At 45.3% G+C, this 18,556-nt stretch overlaps 2 protein-coding genes across 2 annotated transcripts; one reads left to right on the plus strand and one right to left on the minus strand.

Moving 5' to 3' along the window:
- Nucleotides 1–328: 328 nt before the first annotated feature.
- Nucleotides 329–4,933, plus strand: MTIF3 (mitochondrial translational initiation factor 3). Its single transcript, XM_086739463.1, has 4 exons — nt 329–397; nt 1,788–2,251; nt 3,505–3,650; nt 4,630–4,933. The coding sequence occupies exons 2-4, from the start codon at nt 1,789–1,791 to the stop codon at nt 4,840–4,842; spliced, it is 822 nt and encodes a 273-aa protein (XP_086595589.1). The 5' UTR covers nt 329–397; nt 1,788; the 3' UTR covers nt 4,843–4,933.
- Nucleotides 4,827–10,080, minus strand: GTF3A (general transcription factor IIIA). Its single transcript, XM_086739462.1, has 9 exons — nt 9,845–10,080; nt 9,414–9,514; nt 8,789–8,885; nt 8,509–8,597; nt 7,487–7,560; nt 6,176–6,259; nt 5,548–5,777; nt 5,392–5,451; nt 4,827–5,133 (listed from the first exon to the last, which is right to left on the minus strand). The coding sequence occupies exons 1-9, from the start codon at nt 10,037–10,039 to the stop codon at nt 4,972–4,974; spliced, it is 1,092 nt and encodes a 363-aa protein (XP_086595588.1). The 5' UTR covers nt 10,040–10,080; the 3' UTR covers nt 4,827–4,971.
- Between the last annotated feature and the right edge of the window lie 8,476 nt (nt 10,081–18,556).

Consider the following 18,556-nt stretch of genomic DNA (forward strand, 5'->3'; position numbering starts at 1 on the left):
AGACACAGAGGGTGGCAGCCTGGCCCCGCGGCGGCTGGGGAGCACGGCCCCGACACGCACCCCGCCGCCTTCCCGGCCGGGCCCGCGCTCAGAGCCAGCCACTCATGCCCGCGCACGGCCCCGCAGACACACAGGCAGCGGGCGGGCAGGCGCGCCCGTGGGCGGGAGAGCGCGCCAGCCTCGCCTTCGCGCGTGTACGTGAGCCTATGCGCGCGCGGCCCCGCACGGAGTAGGGGGGGGGGGGGAGGAAGGGGCGGAGCATGAGGAGGAAGAGGAAGAGGAAGGGGAAGGAGAAGGAGAAGGAGAAGGGGAAGGGGAAGGGGAAGGGGAAGTGGAAGTGGGAGAGGCGGCCCAGTCCGGTACCTCGGCTGCTGCCGCGTCTCGGCCCAGCCCGCAGGTAGGAGCCGCCCGGCGCGGGGGAGGGTGCTGCGGGCCGGGCCGGGGGCGCGCAGTGGGCTCTGGGCCCGCCGCCGCCGGGCCCGCCTGCACCGAGCCGGCCCGGGTCGGAGGGAGCCGCGCGGTCACAGGGTCACGTGCACGACGACTTCCCCGCCACGGACACTCGGGAACGCAAACACAACCGGGCTGAGTCACGCAGGTTTACACAGCCCCCGCCCTGCGCCCCGCACAAATCCACGCACAAAATGAAAACCGCGTCTTCTGAGCGTGCGTCTGCGTGAGGCAGCGCAGGCAAACCCACCCCGGCAGCTCCCGCAGGACGCAGAACATCTCCCGTGACACCCGCACGGAGCTGCGGGCACCGCGGCGCTCACGCGTGCCGCTAAACACGTCCTGCGAGTGCGGGAGGGGCTGCTTCTCCCGCAGTGCCCAGGCTGCGTGGAGCCTGCCTGCTCCTGAAACCCCCCGGCAGTCAGCTGTCCGTGCTGCCGCATGCGCTGCGTAACTGCGGAAACGCAGAAAGCAAAATACACTTACACGCCGTATTACGTGAAGAAAAATCCTTCCAATTTTCCTTCTCAAGTAAGGCAGATTTTAGTAAGCTTAAATAGCAACAAAGAATGAAGGAGAATAAAGGCCAAAACGCGTTTAGCACTGACCCCATGCTGGCTATGGAAGAGTTTTCAATCCTGGGATAAACCATATTACTTTGTCATGTTTTAATGCCAAGGTGAAGATTTTGCATGGCAGTCTTACTCTGTACAGTCAAGGCTCTGAAATTCCCAAACCTTCCAAAACATAGAAGAGTCAGGCTGTAGATGCCGGGATGGCTGCTGATGGATGTTTCACAGGTCACCACTTCATTCACCACATCATTAGGGTGGTTCTGAATTAATGTGGCTTAAATGAAACACTTTCCAAAGAAGAGTATCAGAATCGGGAAGAAAGTCCTCGTGTTAGATACTTCACAAAAAAATCTGGACCGAAAATATTTAAAGTGTGACATGCCCTTTTATTTGACAACAATCTTCCTCTTAACCACTGGCTAATCTCTCTATATACAAAAAAGCTGTGTAAGAGTAGTACTCTTGTGAGGAGAAATGAACTAGAACTTTTGGATTCTTTAAAGGAGTTCATGCTCAAATTTTAAAATACTGAAGATAACATCAACTCTTAGATTTTGTTCCTTTGTCAGATTTTGTCTCTGGGTTAAAGCCCTCTGCCAATGTTACATCACTGTTGATTGCTCATTCTGTATAGTAACACCATACATCTTTTTGAAAGTACTTTTAAGGACCAGGGTTTACTGAAGTCAAGTCTTTCTAGTATAACTAGAAGAATCTGACTGATGGGAGTAACTTGTTTTTTCTTCTTCCCTCCTTCCTCAGAATGACTACCTTTTGTGTGATGAAACTTCTATGCCAAGCAAGCAGAAATGAGAATAGATATGCAAAAAGATTCTTTGGTACTCTTCTGACACAATCACCACAAAAGAGGGTATTTTCTCCATTCTGCATGGTGGCACCTGCCCCTAGAAAGTCAACTGTCTTTGGACTTGCTCAGCCATTTTGTACAGCTGAAAAATCTCACACGGAACCAAAAAAGAAAGCAGCATTTGGAAGCGTTGGGCGAAGAATTCCCTATCGGATTTTGCATGTAATCAACCAGGATGGAGAGAGCTTAGGAAATATGCACCGAGCAGAGGCACTCAAACTTATGGATCAGCATGACCTGAAACTAGTTCTCCTTCGTGAGAATGCAGAACCTCCTGTATACAGACTAATGACTGGGAAGCAGATTCACGAAGAACAGCTTAAACGCGCAGAGAAGAAAAAAGCAAGTTCAAAAACAGGTATGTACATTGTTGACACTGCAACACTGAGCACTTCGAAAAATGCTGCATTAAAAGTGGTTTCCGCAGATTAAATCCTCTTAGTTGCATTTGTGTAGATCCAAAGCAATGCCACCGCAGTCCAGGCTGTTAAGGATTTGCAGTCGTGAAAATAAAATTTGGGATTAGTCTAGTCTTCCACAGAGAAGCCTTCTATTGCCTTCTCAGGATTTACTATTTTGGCATCTGCTAGTTTTTTTTTTTTTTTTTTAATCTATTTTTATTTAAGGGAATAGAACTAGACTCTGGTTCCATGGGACGCACCGAATTTCTGTTATTTTACTTAGGCGTGACGTGACAGGCAGTTTTTACAAAGAGAGCACCAGAAACACCAATATAGTTTTTCACCAGTAGTCATTCCTAGCTTGCTGCTAGGAAGACAAGATCTAGAGCCCTTTCTTGTACAGAGTAAGAGAACAACCTTTTCCATTTTGAACACGTTTCAGTGTTTTTTCTTAAGTCAGCCTGCTCCAGCAGTTCAACAAACTGAGTTTGGCAAAGAGGTTTTGGAAAAGGCATCTGACCTTGTATCCTCTTTTCTTATCCTCAGGCTAATGCAGGTATCCGTGCTTTGGGTAGAGTTCTGATTTTAGAGGAGAGCACTATTGTGGTAGTGAGTTTTTTTTGTTCAAGAAACTACAAAAAGATTACTCAAATGGTAACTACTTTAGAGAACCTTTAAGGAGGAAGAGACCATAAGTTGTTCAAGTATACTACAAGGCATTATACTTTCAGTTGAATATTGCACTTTGCCATTCAAGAAAATGGGCTTGAGACGAAGACCTGTCTAACTTCAAAGCTTTTACATTCAGCTATACTATGTGCAGAACGTAGGAATTTGCACACCAAGTCTTTAATTCCAATGTTTACCTGTTTATCTTTGTCAGACCTGCATTATGGGTGCTATGAACAAAACTGTAGTTAAAATAAAAATACTTTAAGCATTCTGACCCTGAAGAGACTTCCCTATCTGCCGCAAATATGCACTCGGTCTCCCAGTTACGGCAGTGAATGTGAGATATCAAGTAGCCACCTTCAAAGGAGAGACTGCTGCATGCTGAGACAATGAGATTGGGATGTTCCGTGTATGAGAAAGCAGCATGGGGGAAGGGAGTTAAGCAGACAAAGCACCATAGGCTGGCTGTTGAAAGACAGCAGCCGATACAGGTTTGCGAGATGTTATACCAACACAGTTTTAGTTCTGTTTTAAACAGGGATGGTTCAGAAGGAGTTATCCTTTTCTTCAGCTATTGCCAAGAACGACTTAGAGACCAAGACTAAACATATAGCACAGTGGATTGAAAAGAAATACCATGTTAAAGTTACCATCCGGCAAGCAAAAGATAGCAATACAGACATGGTAAGTGGACTCCTGAAAGTTGGACCAATCAATTTCATGAAATAGGTGTACTTGTATTAACTTCCCCTGTTCAGTACTGCCACGTTTTTTTAGTATGTCATGTACTGTTAAAATAGGTGAAGGTCTAGGTCCTATGAAAGTAATGGTTTCCCCACCTAAGCTGCATCTGTGCAGTTCTAGAAAAGTTGTCCCAGTAGAGACAATTTAAATACCATGCTTGCTTAAGAATGCAGTTATAAGACCAGCTTTGACAGCATTGTCCAAGAAGTTTCTTCTTTGCAGCACCACCTTATTAACTGGGCTGGTTAAATTTTCCTATCTATGTCTTAAGCCAGCTCACTCACTGAAAAGTTTAACAGTAAGGTTTAAAAAAAAACAAACAAAACCAGCTATATTTTAGCTAGATTATTTCAGTAACATAACAGTTCTTCTCAGATGCGGCTAAGGTTAGTTTTCCACTGCTCTGGGACTGCATATGGGAGGGAGCTGAACATTTCATGACACAGTCCAGCTTTAGGTTGTCCTTAAATTTAAAAGCTTAATTATAAGCTTAAGAGTTCAGCTTGTTATATGAATGCACTGTATCAGTCAGTTCAGTACTACAACGTTCTCCTAACCTTAGAACAATACTGTCCTGTAAGAGGAAAGTCCGATAATAATATGCCTGAATCTAGTGGAAGAAGAGGGTGGGGAGGAGTCCACTTCACAAACACCTTTAAACAGCAAAACAAGATGAGTCAGGAATTTAGCCTAAGTGTTAGGGAAATGGCTTAATTCCTCTGGTGACTTTCCTAAACCTGCTTATGAGTAAAGAACACATGGTTAAGGAATGACAAGCTGAACTGCTAAAACCAGGACTACCAACTACCTTGTTTCAGCTAATAATGAAACCACAAGCAGGAGATCCTGTCACTACAGAATCGCTTGAAATACTTTTCTACCTCTGTGCATTTAGTCTTATTTTTCTCCTTCTTTTTAGTTCACACTTTTTGATCAGATTTTGGAGACTGTGTCTGAGAAAGCCACTTATCTTTCCAAGCCGAAAGTTACTAGAGAAGGAGTGAGTACCTGTATTTTGAGACACATGTCTGACAAAGAGTTGAAAGCATACCAGAAGATGGAAAACCAGAAAAACAGTACAGTAAAGAAAGATGAAAATGAAGATCTGAAGTCAAATGAGTTGCATCAGTGACTTTATGAAGAGATGTAAACAATATTAATTTCTTATTTAAAAAAACAAACAAACAAACTATAAAACTTAATAAAGTTATTGTTGAGCTTTGCACTGGTCATTCCATGAAGAATGTTGTTCAGTTAATCTTTACTGCAGAGTCAGAATTTCAACAGTTGGTATTTCATTTTCCATGGGCTTATCCTTTATCTTGCTTTCTGTCACAACCACATCCTTTCCTGGCTGCGTTTTAGGAGGAATGTAGCCGCTCAGACGAGAGGCTAAGCTCCTCTTAGGACGAGAACGCTTTGCCTGGCAGAAACAAATCCAGAATTAGCAACTTAACGTATCTATGGAGCAAAGACTACTACTGGGAGGGGGAGAGAAGAAATCATTGAATAGGCCAGCACTGCATTATTTAAAGGATCTTCAGAAATTAAGAATCTCCCAAATTAAGTAGATAGCTGGCCTGTTTTCCTGCTTGAAGTCACATTCTAAAACATGTAGTGTTTACCCTCCTCTGAAGTGAAAGGGTATGACTGAGAAGACTTTTTCAAGAGTGTAACTTACTTTCAAGTTCAGCTTTCTCTTTTCAGGATCATGTACAACTGTGTGCCTTGCTAGGCTCTGCTACAGTTACAAAGAGCAGGGGGAAAAAAAAAAAGAGTTATGTTTATAATTTTAGATTATGTGATTCAGATTAGGACAGTGTAAAAAAATACATACCTTCATTGCAAACACTCTTCCACAGCCTGGATAGTCACAAGAGAATGGTTTTTTCTCCTCATGAAAAGAGAGGATATGGCTTTGAAGGTTAAATACAGTTGTGTAAGTTCTCCCACATCCTTCTCTCGGGCATCGGCAGACTTCCCTCTCCACAGCGTGTGTTTTTTGATGCTGCTTGAGGTAATCTTTCCTTTTAAAAGTTTTGCAACACTCACTGCAAACTATTGGCTCTGAGTGGGAGAGAGACACGGAGAATATAAATTAACAGCTTCTTACAGGAGCTCAGAGTCAAACCTTACTAGTCCTCTAGAACAATGCTAAACTCCACACAAAATGCAAGGAACTCTGAGACTGGAAGAGAATAATGCAGTATGAATTATCCCAATCCGAAAACCTACATTATACAATTTCTCGTTAACTGGATGACAAAGCAAAGTTAGTATACTGAGTAGCATTTTCATCAGTTAAAGGTCTAGCCAGAGTGACAACCATTTTACTGATCAAGTGTTAGCAAACAAGTTTGTCTAGACACAATGACAAGTTGATGAAATGAATTCAGCAAGGACAATTCTTCAAATTAGAAGTTTGTTATTGTTAAGTTCTATTTACTAAAGCATTTGGAGTTTACCTGTATGACTTTCTTTATTATGTTTCAGAAGCTCTGTCCAAGTTTTTCCAGTATAGGAGCAGTTTTCTTTCTTGCATGCATAGCCTGTTAAACACGACAGATGTTTACAATCACAAAGGTTCTGGCAGACAGTCCACTTTTACAAGGCGGAACTCCACTTTCAGCATTTCAAAATCAAAAGCCAGTGTTCCTTCTCTGCTCTCATACAGCACAGTGATGGAACAGGCAACGAACACAAATTAGAACATGAGAAATGGTTTAAGGTTCCAACGTTTAAGGAAGAAACCTTGTATCACTGGCATAAGTTGTCCAGAGAGGCTGTGGAATCCCTACCCCTGAAAACATTCAAAACTTGACTGGACACAGCCCTCATCAGCCTGGTCTCACTGACCCCACCTTGAGCAGGGAGTTGGACCAGATGACCTCCAGAGGTCCTTTCCAACCAAAATGATTTTATGAAACTCTGTCTCTCCTTGCTTCCGTAAAACTACTTCCTCAGCAGCCATACACTTTCAAATAGATGAAAATATTTCTGTATAAATATGTGTATTACATATAAAAAATAAGATCTTGACCATACAGTAATATTCCAGCGTCTAAAGAGACTCTGCTATTCTATCAAGCAGACAGGATGGTTTTCAAACGATCACAGAAAGTCAACACTATTTAAATCCCAGGACTATGAATAAGTCCCTGTCTTAAGAAAGAAACGCAGTAGGAATCACAGCTTTTTAGATACTCTTCCTTTAGTTTTGTGTTGGTCTTTTTTTCCTAGCACTGGAAAGCAGATTACTGTCAATAGCACTGAAAGAATGGATAGGAGTGTAGCAGGATTAGCTCAAACATACATGACCACCTCCTGACGATTCCACTTAAGTACCTTTCACATAGGTACATTATCAAATTAAAAAATGCAAGCCTACGTGGTTCTGCCAAGGCTCCATAGGAAATTTGTGGCAGAACTGGCAACTGATCCTACCCTCTGGAAGTCTAGGCTAGTGCCTTAACCATTAGCCCATCTCCAGAACATGGATTATTGACAAGGAAGCAGGTAAGAAGAAGAAATGACTGCAGGAATCCTCAGCTCTGTTCAGCCTGCCACAAGTATGTTGTAACTGAACACTGCCATGCCTTGCTTGTATCGCCTCTGACTACTCAAAAGGGGGGTTCCTGTTTTGTCTGTCTGAATCACTAGGCCGAAAATACTTTAATGTCTGTCATACATCCCTGCATGCTCTCTGTACTGGAAGAAGTACTTTTTCCTTTGCTAAAACATAACTGAAGCAAGGAAAAAAAACCAAACTGTATTACCTTCATGTACCTTCTCATGCCGCTTTAGTCGACTTGGAGTAGAAAAGGACTTTCCACATCCTTCATTATTACATCTAGGTATAAAGTACACTGGTTAAATTTCTTTCACTGCATCCACATATGTTTTGTTCTTTAAGTCAAGAACAATTAAACTGGACAAAATAATCCAGGTTTCCCCTTGCCTAGAGATCTGTTCTGTTCCCCTCTTGTAAAAGTAAGTTCCATAATATGTTTCCAATAGAGGACTCTGATCCCCTCAAGTTAAAACTGTAGTATGATTCCCATGCATACAGTGAGTTAAGCTTTAGCTAAAGAATCAAACCTTGTATCATCCCTACACAGTAGGCTTTTCAAACATAAAAGAGAGAGAGAAAGTGGAAGATTTAAGTGGCCCATACAGATCTAGCCAGCAGAGCAGTAGCAGAGCATTGACAGTATTTTTGTGTCTGTCACCCAGCCATACTAGGGCATTTCACTTAAGTGGAACACTCCTGTTAACTGTGTTCCACCTCTAAGAAATACAAGACTAAATTTTGCTTTCATCAGATCTATACTGATGTGTCATGTAAATAATGGAGTTGCAATGCACAGTGGCTCAGATTGGTGTCCAAGCCTCTCACCTTTTTTAAGCTACTACTCACTTCAGTGTTAGCCAAGTCACTGCTTTTTATTGGAAAACAGAGGTAGCTGTATTTTTCATTGCCATGCAAGCTCTTATGCTTGTATTTCAGACTGTGTGAACTCAAAACTGAGGTTTTTTTTGTTTATTTTTCCTGTGAACCTGTAATAAATTCAAAGAAAATGTCTGGAATGCTGAAGTTACAGAGCACCAAGACTGTTGGTCAGAACAGACTACTGAGCAAAGGACTAGTACAAAAAAATGTACCTGGAGCCCTGACTACGAGTTCACGCCAGTTTTTTTGAAGGCCACATCAATGAAAAGGTTGAGAAAAAGCATCTGTTTTCATCTGCAGTGTTTAAATGGAATTCTTAAAAGTTCATTATTAAAATTATCCACCTACTTGAAGGGACGTTCATTGGTGTGGTGACACTGATGAACTTTAAGTTGTTGATGTTTCCTGAAAGACTTGTTACAGCCTTCAAAGTCGCACTATTTAGGAAATTAAGTTATCATTAGAAGCCAAATAATGACATCCCAGTCCATATGTGTTTGCTGAAATCCCAATCACAGTATTTGAACTCATATAAAAATGGCATAATAACAAGTTGAAATATTTCATTAGATACACAAAAAGGAGCTTGTTTGGCATCCGATTTCCAGTATCAAAGGTAATTACTCACCACATACTGCTTTTGCTGATTTTCATGCTTGCGCTCAATGTGCTTCTTTAAGTTTGATTTTGTTCCAAATTTCTGATTGCATCCATCAGCTGTGCACCTGCAAATGAATTGCATTTTCTTATTACCACTCTCAAACAGTGATTTGTCTCTTAGGCAGCTACACAAATCATTGGACCTGAGGAATACACGAAGAATAACCGAAACTCACAACCCAAATATAAAATTTTGCTTTGAAGACACAAAAAGCCAGAGGGTAAGTTACAACCAAAAGCCACAGCAAAACGTATCAGAAGGTATTTTTAATAAAACATGTAGGAATTCCTAGCTCCTGATCCACATGCAGCTATTAAAGACTTAGAAACAAGAGGTAACTGCCCTTCCTTCTTTTAATTCTGTACTCTAGGGAGAGATCTGCCCATTCCTTTAAGCATCTATTATGGGTCACTGCCAGGTAGGAATTTTGAGGCTGAGGAGATTCCCCACGTCTCACCCTGCATGACACTGTGACAGCAGCACTCGGGACACCAACGCGGGGCACGTACCAGCCACTCACCAGCTTTAACTCCCCTTCGCTTCCATAAGGACAAGCACAACCCATTTTAAGACGTTAAACATTTGGCCTTACTCGAACAGCTTCTCCTTGGTGTGGGTAAGAAGGTGCCGAGCGCGGTGGAAATCTCTCGTGAAACCTTTACCGCAGCCTTCGTAATCGCAAACGTACGGCCTCTGAAAGAGAGAGTTATTCGGAGATGACAAACCCCACCTCGAGGGGCTCGGCGGTTTCCAGGAGAGCTTTCGGCGGGGCGTCCCGGCGCTGGTTTGTCAGACACAACGCCCGCAGCCCCCCACATTGTGCTGGGTACCCCACGCGTGAAGCTGAACGCGCGATCCCCTCGAACCGCGGCAGGCCGCCACCCGCCTGCCGGGCCCCTCGCCTCGGCCACATGCAAAACCTCCCTCCCCTGCCGACGGGGAGGCCCGAGCGGGGTTCCCCGCGCACCCCCCCGCATCGCAGCTCCCTGAGGCCGCGGCCCAGCACCGGGCGGCCCGGCTCACCTCGCCCGTGTGCCGACAGAGGTGGGCGTCCAGCCTCCAGGCCTTGTTGAAGGCGGCATCGCAGTCGGGGAAGGAGCAGATGAAAGGACGGGCGGGGAGCGCGCGCCCGCTGCCGCTGCCGCCGCCACCGGGCGAGGGCGCGCGCCCGGCACCCCCGCCCTCCTGCGCGCTCCCCGCCGCCCGTTCCCCGTCCATGCGGGACGGCGCGTCACCGGCGCCCAGCGGGGATTGTCCCCTCCCGCCTCCCGTTCCCGCGCCAGCAGCGGGGGGGGGGGGGCGTCGGGCGGGCGCATGCGCGGTGTGGCGGGAGGGGAAGCGATGGCGGGGTGCCGGCCTGGCAGCAGCGGAAAGACTTGCGGCTGCCGTGGTCCTGCCTGACCCGCCGTCCGGCACAGGGCTGTGAGAGCTGCGCAGGGCCGCCTCCTCCTCACCGGAGAGTTTGATCCCGAAAGCAGCCCGGGACCGTGGTGCCTTCTCCGTGACCTGAAGTGCCAGACGCAAACCCGCTGTGGCTGCCCGGTGCGGAGCCCTCTCGCACGCCGGAGGACAGCTGATTATGAGATCAAAAAGACCTCGTTCGGGGTCCTTCCACAGAGCAGCCCTTCCGGGGTTTTAGGGACATGCCTCCCCAAGAAGCGCTGCATGGATTTCGCAGGCGCCAGGCAACGTCCTGGGGCGAGGTCTCTCCACGCAGTTTTGGGTGGGGGGGAGGATGGGTCTGCGTGGTGCTGGTTAGGCACAGGCGTCCGCCTCTGCTGGGCGCTCCCTGTGATTTGCCCGGCGAGTCAGGCGTTTGCAGCCCAGGCTGAGGTGTCTGCTGGCCGGGATCCCGCGGCAGAGGCGGTCTGTCCCCCTCGCCTGTGGTCACACCGCGTCCCAGACCTGCCTGGGTCTCTGCTGCGGGAAGAAGCCCGGGACTGCACGGAGCTGAGGGGCTCTGATACCTTGCGCAGGACCTCCCTGGTACCTGGTTTGCCGTTGCGAGGCACCACATCCTTTGCTCTGCTTTGCACTATTTGAGCTGTCAGCTGAGCTTTATTTTAGGAGACATTCCCCATCTGCAGTTCTCCCCGCAGAATGAGTGTGAGGGATGGGGAGAAAGCTGGAACAGGACTGTGACAAGGGAACCATCCCGGGGAGAAAAACTCCCATTCCTTCTCCATTTGTGTCCTGAAAACTGGGAAAACCTGAGCAGATGGCAGTGCTTGGAGCAGGCTAAGGGAGTGGAGGAGCATAAGAAGCAGGAATCAAGCCTATGAGGGCTGGATGGGAGAGAAGGGGACATGTGAAGTGAGATGGCAGCAGTGCCAGAGGATGAGGTACTGGGAAGGGAAGCTGCTGGGCAGAGTGAGGAGTTTGTGCAGGGCCAGAAGCAGATCCTCATGGCCCTGGGGGATGTCTCTTATCTCACTTATCTGTGACAGGATTAAGGTGAGGGCTGAATCAGTCAGGCAGACCATCACAAAGCAATGGCGAGAAATCGCCTTATTTTTGAGAGGGAAGTCAGTCTGAAAAAAATTCTGCTTTTAACAAATTCTAACCAAAATAATAAAACAAAAAATTGTACTTTTTGTCTCAGAATTGCAATTAAAAACAAACCTGAAATTAAAAAAAAAAGTTACAAAATCTTCCTTTTTGAGACTTTGCTTGTGAAAACATTATATTGCCTCAGGCCTCTCTAACATAGGTGAGGAAATAACATGCAAGAGAGAAAACTTTTGAAAATGTCACTACTGGCAAATATTCATCACATAGGGTTTTGCTCTATGCAATGCCAGTTAGGTAGTTAAGCAGAATCCTCTGGGAATTTTGATCCAATTTTGGAAATATGTAAGTAGAGGAAGACTCTATGCAATTCCTGAGCAATTATTATTGTGTTGTGCTGTTGATGTCTTCTGAGGTGACTGCAGAGGAGAATTTCGAAGAGACCTCTAGCAGAGCTGGAAAGAGCAGTGGGTTCCACTGTGGGAGGTGGAAGGTAGACCTTCTGAGAGGTAAACGTATGCAATGGAGAAAAGTAAGTCTGAAGTTGTACATTTCCAACACAAGGACCACACCTCCACTAATAAATGTTAATAATCTGTAAACGGAAAAGGGGCAAAACCCCCACAGAACTGAGGTAGTTAATTCCGTCAAGAAAAAAATCAATAACATGCAACTCCCTCACACGCAGATAAAAAACCCACAGGGTAGTAAATCCCTCAGATTCTGATTAAAGCCACTCCTTTAAGCTGGCTGGATCTACCCAGAATTAAATATCAATCCAGGAAAGACCACACATAATGCTGTGGATGCTCATTTCCCTCCAAAGAACTGCTGAGTGAATGGGCTACGTACCTTTGTCTACCAAAGGCTGTTTCATTCTCCCACCCCATTGTTCTTCTGTCGGCAAAGTTGTATTTACTGTGTCTCCAAGAACAGTCATCTCTCTTTATGCAGCACAACTGAATCCAAAGATCTTATGTTTATGAACGTTACACAGAAATTGTTCCAGTGTGTAATAAAATGCAGATAAGTATGTTTTAAAGGTACTTACAGAGTAGCTGCAAAATTTTAGAAATTATTCCCTCACATGAGAAAGTTTGCAAACTGAAAGGTGACTTTTTCTTGTAGACTTATTGCAACCTAAATATCGGCTGTTTGAGGCACCATATCTGACATCCCTTCGTGTGGTCTAGTGGAGGTGGGATGCAGAGTGACTGTGACTTAAGAGTGACACTGACTACTATTTATGTATTTTTAGCTGGTCCCTGCAAGTTTAGAGACCACAATTGCAATTCCAGTGTGAACGACCCTGCAACAAGTCCAGGCACATGTCTCAAAAAAAAAAAAAAAAAAAAAGGCTTTTGTCTTTCCAGAGTAGCTGGAGAAATGGTGTTGAGTAGCTCCATAAAGTTGGCGATAGTTGTCAGGAAACTTCCTGCAGTTTGTGGAGAAGTTCCTCGCTATGCATGGTGAACTGTCACATCAGGTAGAATAGAAGTGGAATAAAGCAAAGAAGTAATTCTAGCATTTCTTACAAAGGTGAAACTTTGAGCTTTCTATTAGTAGAATTGTGAAAACACTGCTGTGGCACAAGTGCTGGAGACCTATGGTAGTGTGATCCATGATCACTCCAGTGGATTACTTCTTTGTGAAAGCAGTAGCATAGTTTTCCACCTCCAGGTAAGACAATTCATCTTCTAGGTAGAGAGCTTTGTGTATACCAGCAACAGTTTAGATCTTCTCTCACAGAGAAAGCAAACTTGTAGCTGAAAAAGGCTTTTGCCCCTCAGGGCAATAGATACCTCAAAGCACAAAAACAACAAAGATTTTTTGGCAATTGTTTATAGAGTTGAAAAGGGAATAGACCATTGTCTGATTATTTCCAAGGTCGTAAAGAAGCTGCAGTAGCAATATTTGAAAAGATAAAAATAATGTACTACAGTAAAATGTTTTGAGTTCAACAGTGTATCAGTACTTGCAGCGAGTGATGCTAATGTGAAGTCAAGACATCGTTTTGCCTAGAAGTTCATGGGAAATCAGAACGCGTATTTCCTTCCAGATACTTGCTCAGCCCGTATGCAGCGTACTGTAGGAAAAGGCATTGCAGATAACTCGTTATTTGGCTATAAAAGCTATGCAAGGTTTCAGGATTGCAGTTGATACTCCATTTTGGCAATACTGAATACGTAGGAGTGTTGAGGCGTGTCTCCACAGGACGATTATTTCCATAGTTTTCAGTTGAAAGGATGTCAAAATACATCCAGATGTTGGTACTCCCGGAAGACATTTACTGCAATTGCCTTCTTGGAAGCACTGTGTCCTTCAAGGCTGGCAAAGGGGTGCATCTCCTCCATTTAATGCCAGTGCATTAGTTGAAAGGTAGCTCACGCGAAATGTAATAATTCTTGAAGCTTCCAAACTTCAGCTTTCAGACAGGAGGAGTATTGTATGGTAAGTGGTCAGAAAAACTCACGCTTCAGGAGCCTGGCATTAGGAAGTGATCTACATCCCAACTTAAATTCTAGTCCCTGATATATCTTAAAAATTTTGTAATTAACTGTTTTCTGTCCAGCAGTGAAAATAACATTTCTTTGGGTAAACAGCTTTGGGAAGACTGATGAAACTTACTAAATGTTATGTTAATCTGAACTCTAAACTGAAGTTATTTTCAATTTTACAAATAAAAAAAATATTATTTGATTAAAATCCATTACAAGGCGTCCAAGTTGCTTAGTATCTTCTTAAATAGTAAATTTTAAGTTGTTCTAACTGAATTATGTATTTGTGTACTGCTGAAATGTAACGCTGAGGGAAAAAAAAATATATGCTACCTGATGGGAAATGCATATTTCCCTAACATAATCCTTAAAATGACGTGTTGCATTTGTTTGCCAAGTAGTCATGCCGTATTGTCACCGAGAAAGCAGTCTCCATTGTGCTGTCCCACATGTCAGAGACAAAGTTGTCACTTGATACCAGGCTTGAGTCATAGAGCACATAAGACCCCAGGTTGGAAGGGACCTCAGAAGATCATCTGGTCCAACCTTTTGTGGAAAAGGGAGCCTAGATGAGATTGACTACCACCCTGTCCAGTTGCATCTTGAAAAATGTCAATGCAGAAAAGGCTGTTCCTTTTAAGCGTTTTCATTTCATGGGATTACTATAAACAAATGAAAGAAGACTAAAATGTGAAAAGTAATCAAGAGAAAGCCCCAGAAAGCTGGCTGCTTTCCTTGTTAGGCCAAATGTGGATGAGAAGGGTGAGGGGGGTGGGGGGTGGGAAAAGGGCCATGGTGGTTGTTCGCATTGAGGAGGATCAGCCCCGCCACGCTGTCTACTGTATTACTGCTCTAATCTTCCCTGCCTTTTTCATCAGCTCCAGCCTACTTGCAAGGTTATATGGACCCCAAACCCCTAGCCCTCTTGCTCCTCACAATAACAACAGCTTTATTCTCTCCATCATCAGAGCATGGGCTCTTCCTTTTTCCCTAAATTACAAGATTGTACTGCATCTAAAGGAGAGTAGATGAAGCACATGTGAGTTATGCAAACTGGATGCCAGGGGTGAACTGCAGTTAGGATAATGTTTCCTTGATCTCTCTGTTTACAGAATTATAGCTGGCTTGTAATGGTGCCAGTGTCCTCAGGAGCCCTTTCTAGGGATTTCTGGGAACCACAAAAACATGTTAGGAAGAGGATGGAGTTAATCAGTTGGGCTTTCCTGCTGCTATATTCAGCCTTAGCAAGCCGCCTCTGACAGATGTTTCTGCTTTTAGGCCATGAGGAACTTTGTTGACTGGTTTTCCCTGTGTTCAACATGAATGTAAAGCTATCAAAGACTTGTTTTCCGTAAGAGCGTTTTCTTGTCAGGTGATGTTTTTCTATCTCTAGTGTAGTGGATTTTAATGAATCTCTCAACAGACTGATCCCCCAAGAGAAGAAATAGAGGAAATCTGCATTACCTGATTTTCCCTCCTGCCTGCGGGAAGCATGGGCTGTAAGCGACAGCGAAGTTGCACTGTGCACTGCAGAGCTGTGCGGAGCAGCACGCAGAGCCCTTGGCTGCCCAGCAACCCTCCCGTCGGCTATCCTGACCTGCTTATTTTGTGTGGTGATGAGCCAGACCTCAAACAAAATCTCATGCATGTCACACAAATCAAATTAGATCCAAGTCCCAGGTATTCTTACATGATTTGAGGCCAGTCAGTTAATATTGCTGCCTGGGTTTTCTGTCTCTGCCTATCTCCCATGCTTTGCATGAAAAGAGGGGAAACCTGACTGTGAGCTGGCTCCCCATGGGACCCTCCTCTGGGCGGGATTGGGGAAAGGAGGGCTTGGGCACAGTCCTTCCACGGTTGTGGGGTGATGGATTACCCTTTTGCTGAAAAACACCTCCTCCTCCTCCCATCCGTGCCCCTGCCTGGTTGTGTTTACCCTGAAGGATTTTCCTACTCAAGCATTACGCTCACCCAGGTGTTAGATAGGATCAGACAAGACCAGGTTAAAAGAAAATGGCCCCGATTCTCCATTTCACCATTGTAGTCCCCTGAAGTGACCAAACTTACTCCTCAGTCCCTTGGCACAAGTCCAGGAAGGAGCTGCCTGCCTGAAAGACACTGATGGGGTTATTGGTCCTCCCCGGCTCACGGCACAGCCCGTTTTCAGAAGGGGCATAACACCCAGCATTATGTCTGCTGTGCAAATGGTGCCTCTTCTAATCAGTCACAACTATTTGTGCTTGCAGCACTGGCCTCTCAAGGCATCACGTTACATGGGTCAATAAGGATGGTGGTTACCTATCTGACCAAAATTGCAGGTGCAAAATTATGCCTGCAGCTATCTGTGGTCATAAAAACAAGGCATCCTGCAAAGGCAGGTTGCAACAGAAGCTGCCTCACGGTAGCTGTATGAGTCCTTCCTCTCCTGGCCGAGGCCTGCAAGGCACTTCTCTGGCACGTAGTCTGTTCATCTGGAAGAAGGAGAGATGCAATTCCACCCGTCCTCTCCTGGCAGCGGTGGCTGGGAGGGATGGTTATTTTAGTGGGCCATAACATTATTATAATAATTGCTGCTTCATCAGAAAGAATTATTAGTCTGTCAGTAATGCGTTAGACAGCAACACTTGTCTCAAATGCCTGTTAATTATCCAAATAAGCAAATTTGCTTCCTTTCCCACTGTAGTCACTAGTCACTTGTGTCATTCGTGCAGCCAGAGCAGTGATCTTGCAAATACCCCTGCAAGAGGTTGTTATTACAAGGGTTGTCTCCTTAAAGTGCAGAGGCTGCTGATGCGAGGAAGAGATGTTGGACTAGTTCCCCAGGGCCTGATTCAAATCCTTTTGAAATCAGTAGAGAGATGCTCCCAGTCTTTCATGGCTTTGGATTATATCCTCAGATAGTAACTTTTTCCAGGCAGGAATTTTGCTTCAAACATCTCTTGAATACATTCGAGAGATCTGGCAGCTGATAAAATACTCAGCCTTAAGCCAATATAGCCAGTGAAGCCCCTGACTATATTGTGGTTTTTTCAACGTACATTTTTTCTCCTGGGGAAAGCAACAATCTGATGTGCTTTCTTGTCCAGAGTCAGACCTGCAGTAGCTTTTTAGTTACTCAGAGACATCCAAAACTTCAAAGTGCGGCTTTCAGTGTAAGGGTTTGAGGCTGCAGACACCCACAGGGCTAGAGTGCATGACCTCTGCCCGCTGCATAGCTGGGGTTTGTCCTCTCCTCCAGCAGTCAGGGCTGCCTGCCCTGCAAGCCCAAATCCCAGGAGAGTGTCCTCCCTGCCATCATGGGCCAAACAATGAGATGGCTTGCCTGCAAACCCCTTGTCCCTTGCTGCCCCCATCATCCCAGACCTTCCCCTGGGCTGCTGTGCATGGGCTGTGGCAGTGAGCTCTGCAGCCCTGAAGAAGAGCATTTTCAGGAAGTAAATTTGGGCCTTGAAGCTGTAGCCCCCAAGAAGAAGCAGTGTGGGACAGGATGGCATCTGCTGGCATGAGTACAGCGTCCCTTGGGGTAGGGTGCAGTTACCCTGGGGGTGGCTGGTGCATAAAGAGTCTGGAAAGCATCGTCCCACTGATTTGAATCATCTCAGAGGTGTGCTGGGACCCAGCCCCTCTTTGCCTCCCATCTAATGTAGGACAAAGAAAAGGAAGTTCCTGGCTGTCCATCAGCCTGCACCTGGGTTGCATGCCTGGCAGCCACCCATATTCCTCCCTTTTTGGTTCAAATCTGCACAGAGGCTGGAGTGCAATGGCTGCTGGAGGAATCTGAGAGGAGGAAAACTCGGAACCCCTCCCGGAGGGGACTGTTTCATACAGATCTCAAGCCATGGGGTTTCTCACAACAGTGTTCATTTTACTCAGGGAAGTCAGCAAGAACATAGTGAGAACCATCATCAAAACCCAGGTGAATTTTTCCCCCCTCACAGCAATTTACCTTCCTGGCTGTGACTGCTGACCGTACAAGCACATAGCTGTAGGGCTGCTGCTCTTTTGGAGCCGTAAAAAGAAAAGTGTGTGCGTTTAGTGAAAGCAGATAGAGCCATCTAGTGACAAGAGAAATGCATTCTTCATTTCATGCTGTGAAAGACCTCCATAAGCCCTGAAAAGCCTGTGTTGGCCACCAGGACAGATGGGCCTGCAAGGCATCAGCAGCCCTTCTCCCAGGGGTGTGCATGGCTGGGCCTCATGAGATTCACACCACTGGAGCTCCGCATGGTCCTCAGCAAAGCTTTCAGCAGCAGGGATAGCAGTGCCAAGCAAAAAGACTGCCTGGGTCACTGACAAGGTTTGGGTTTGGGAAGAGCCCATGGTGCCTCACAGGCAGCGCAGGCAGCCAGGCACAGGCAGAGCTCGACCATGGGCAGGGGGTGCTCTCATGTTTGTTGGGAGATGCTTTCCCCAAGCTGTTTTTGAGCTGCTTTAGCCAAACAGGGAAAAATTCAGGACAGGGGAGATGCTTCTTAGAAAATAAAAAAAAAATCAAAATACTTTGTTTCAAAATATGCGTAAATTTTATGTAAAAGAAAAAAAATTAAAGGATTCTAGAAATTGTATTGTTTTAAAGTAGGGAAATACTTGTGCATGGCATTCCCACTGACCGAAACAAAACTCTTCCATAATGTTATATCACTAACATAATGGAAAAAAAAATCATTCCTTGGCAAAGGAAGCATTATTTTTCTTCTTCCTTTCCCATTTCTCTTTGTCTAGTACATTC

Source organism: Chlamydotis macqueenii, chromosome 1 (assembly GCF_036417535.1).
Source record: "Chlamydotis macqueenii isolate bChlMac1 chromosome 1, bChlMac1.mat, whole genome shotgun sequence".
Lineage (NCBI taxonomy): Eukaryota > Metazoa > Chordata > Aves > Otidiformes > Otididae > Chlamydotis > Chlamydotis macqueenii.

Excerpts from the sequence above, each read along its gene's own strand:
- MTIF3 (XM_086739463.1), top strand. The coding sequence starts at position 1,789 with ATGACTACCTTTTGTGTGATGAAACTTCTATGCCAAGCAAGCAGAAAT. Across the intron at positions 2,252-3,504 it reads AAAAGCAAGTTCAAAAACAG|GGATGGTTCAGAAGGAGTTA; the intron begins GTATGTACATTG and ends TGTTTTAAACAG. Across the intron at positions 3,651-4,629 it reads AAGATAGCAATACAGACATG|TTCACACTTTTTGATCAGAT; the intron begins GTAAGTGGACTC and ends CCTTCTTTTTAG.
- GTF3A (XM_086739462.1), bottom strand. The coding sequence starts at position 10,039 with ATGGACGGGGAACGGGCGGCGGGGAGCGCGCAGGAGGGCGGGGGTGCC. Across the intron at positions 7,561-8,508 it reads ACCAATGAACGTCCCTTCAA|ATGTAATAATGAAGGATGTG; the intron begins GTAGGTGGATAA and ends CTTTATACCTAG. Across the intron at positions 5,778-6,175 it reads TAATAAAGAAAGTCATACAG|AGCCAATAGTTTGCAGTGAG; the intron begins GTAAACTCCAAA and ends TCTCCCACTCAG.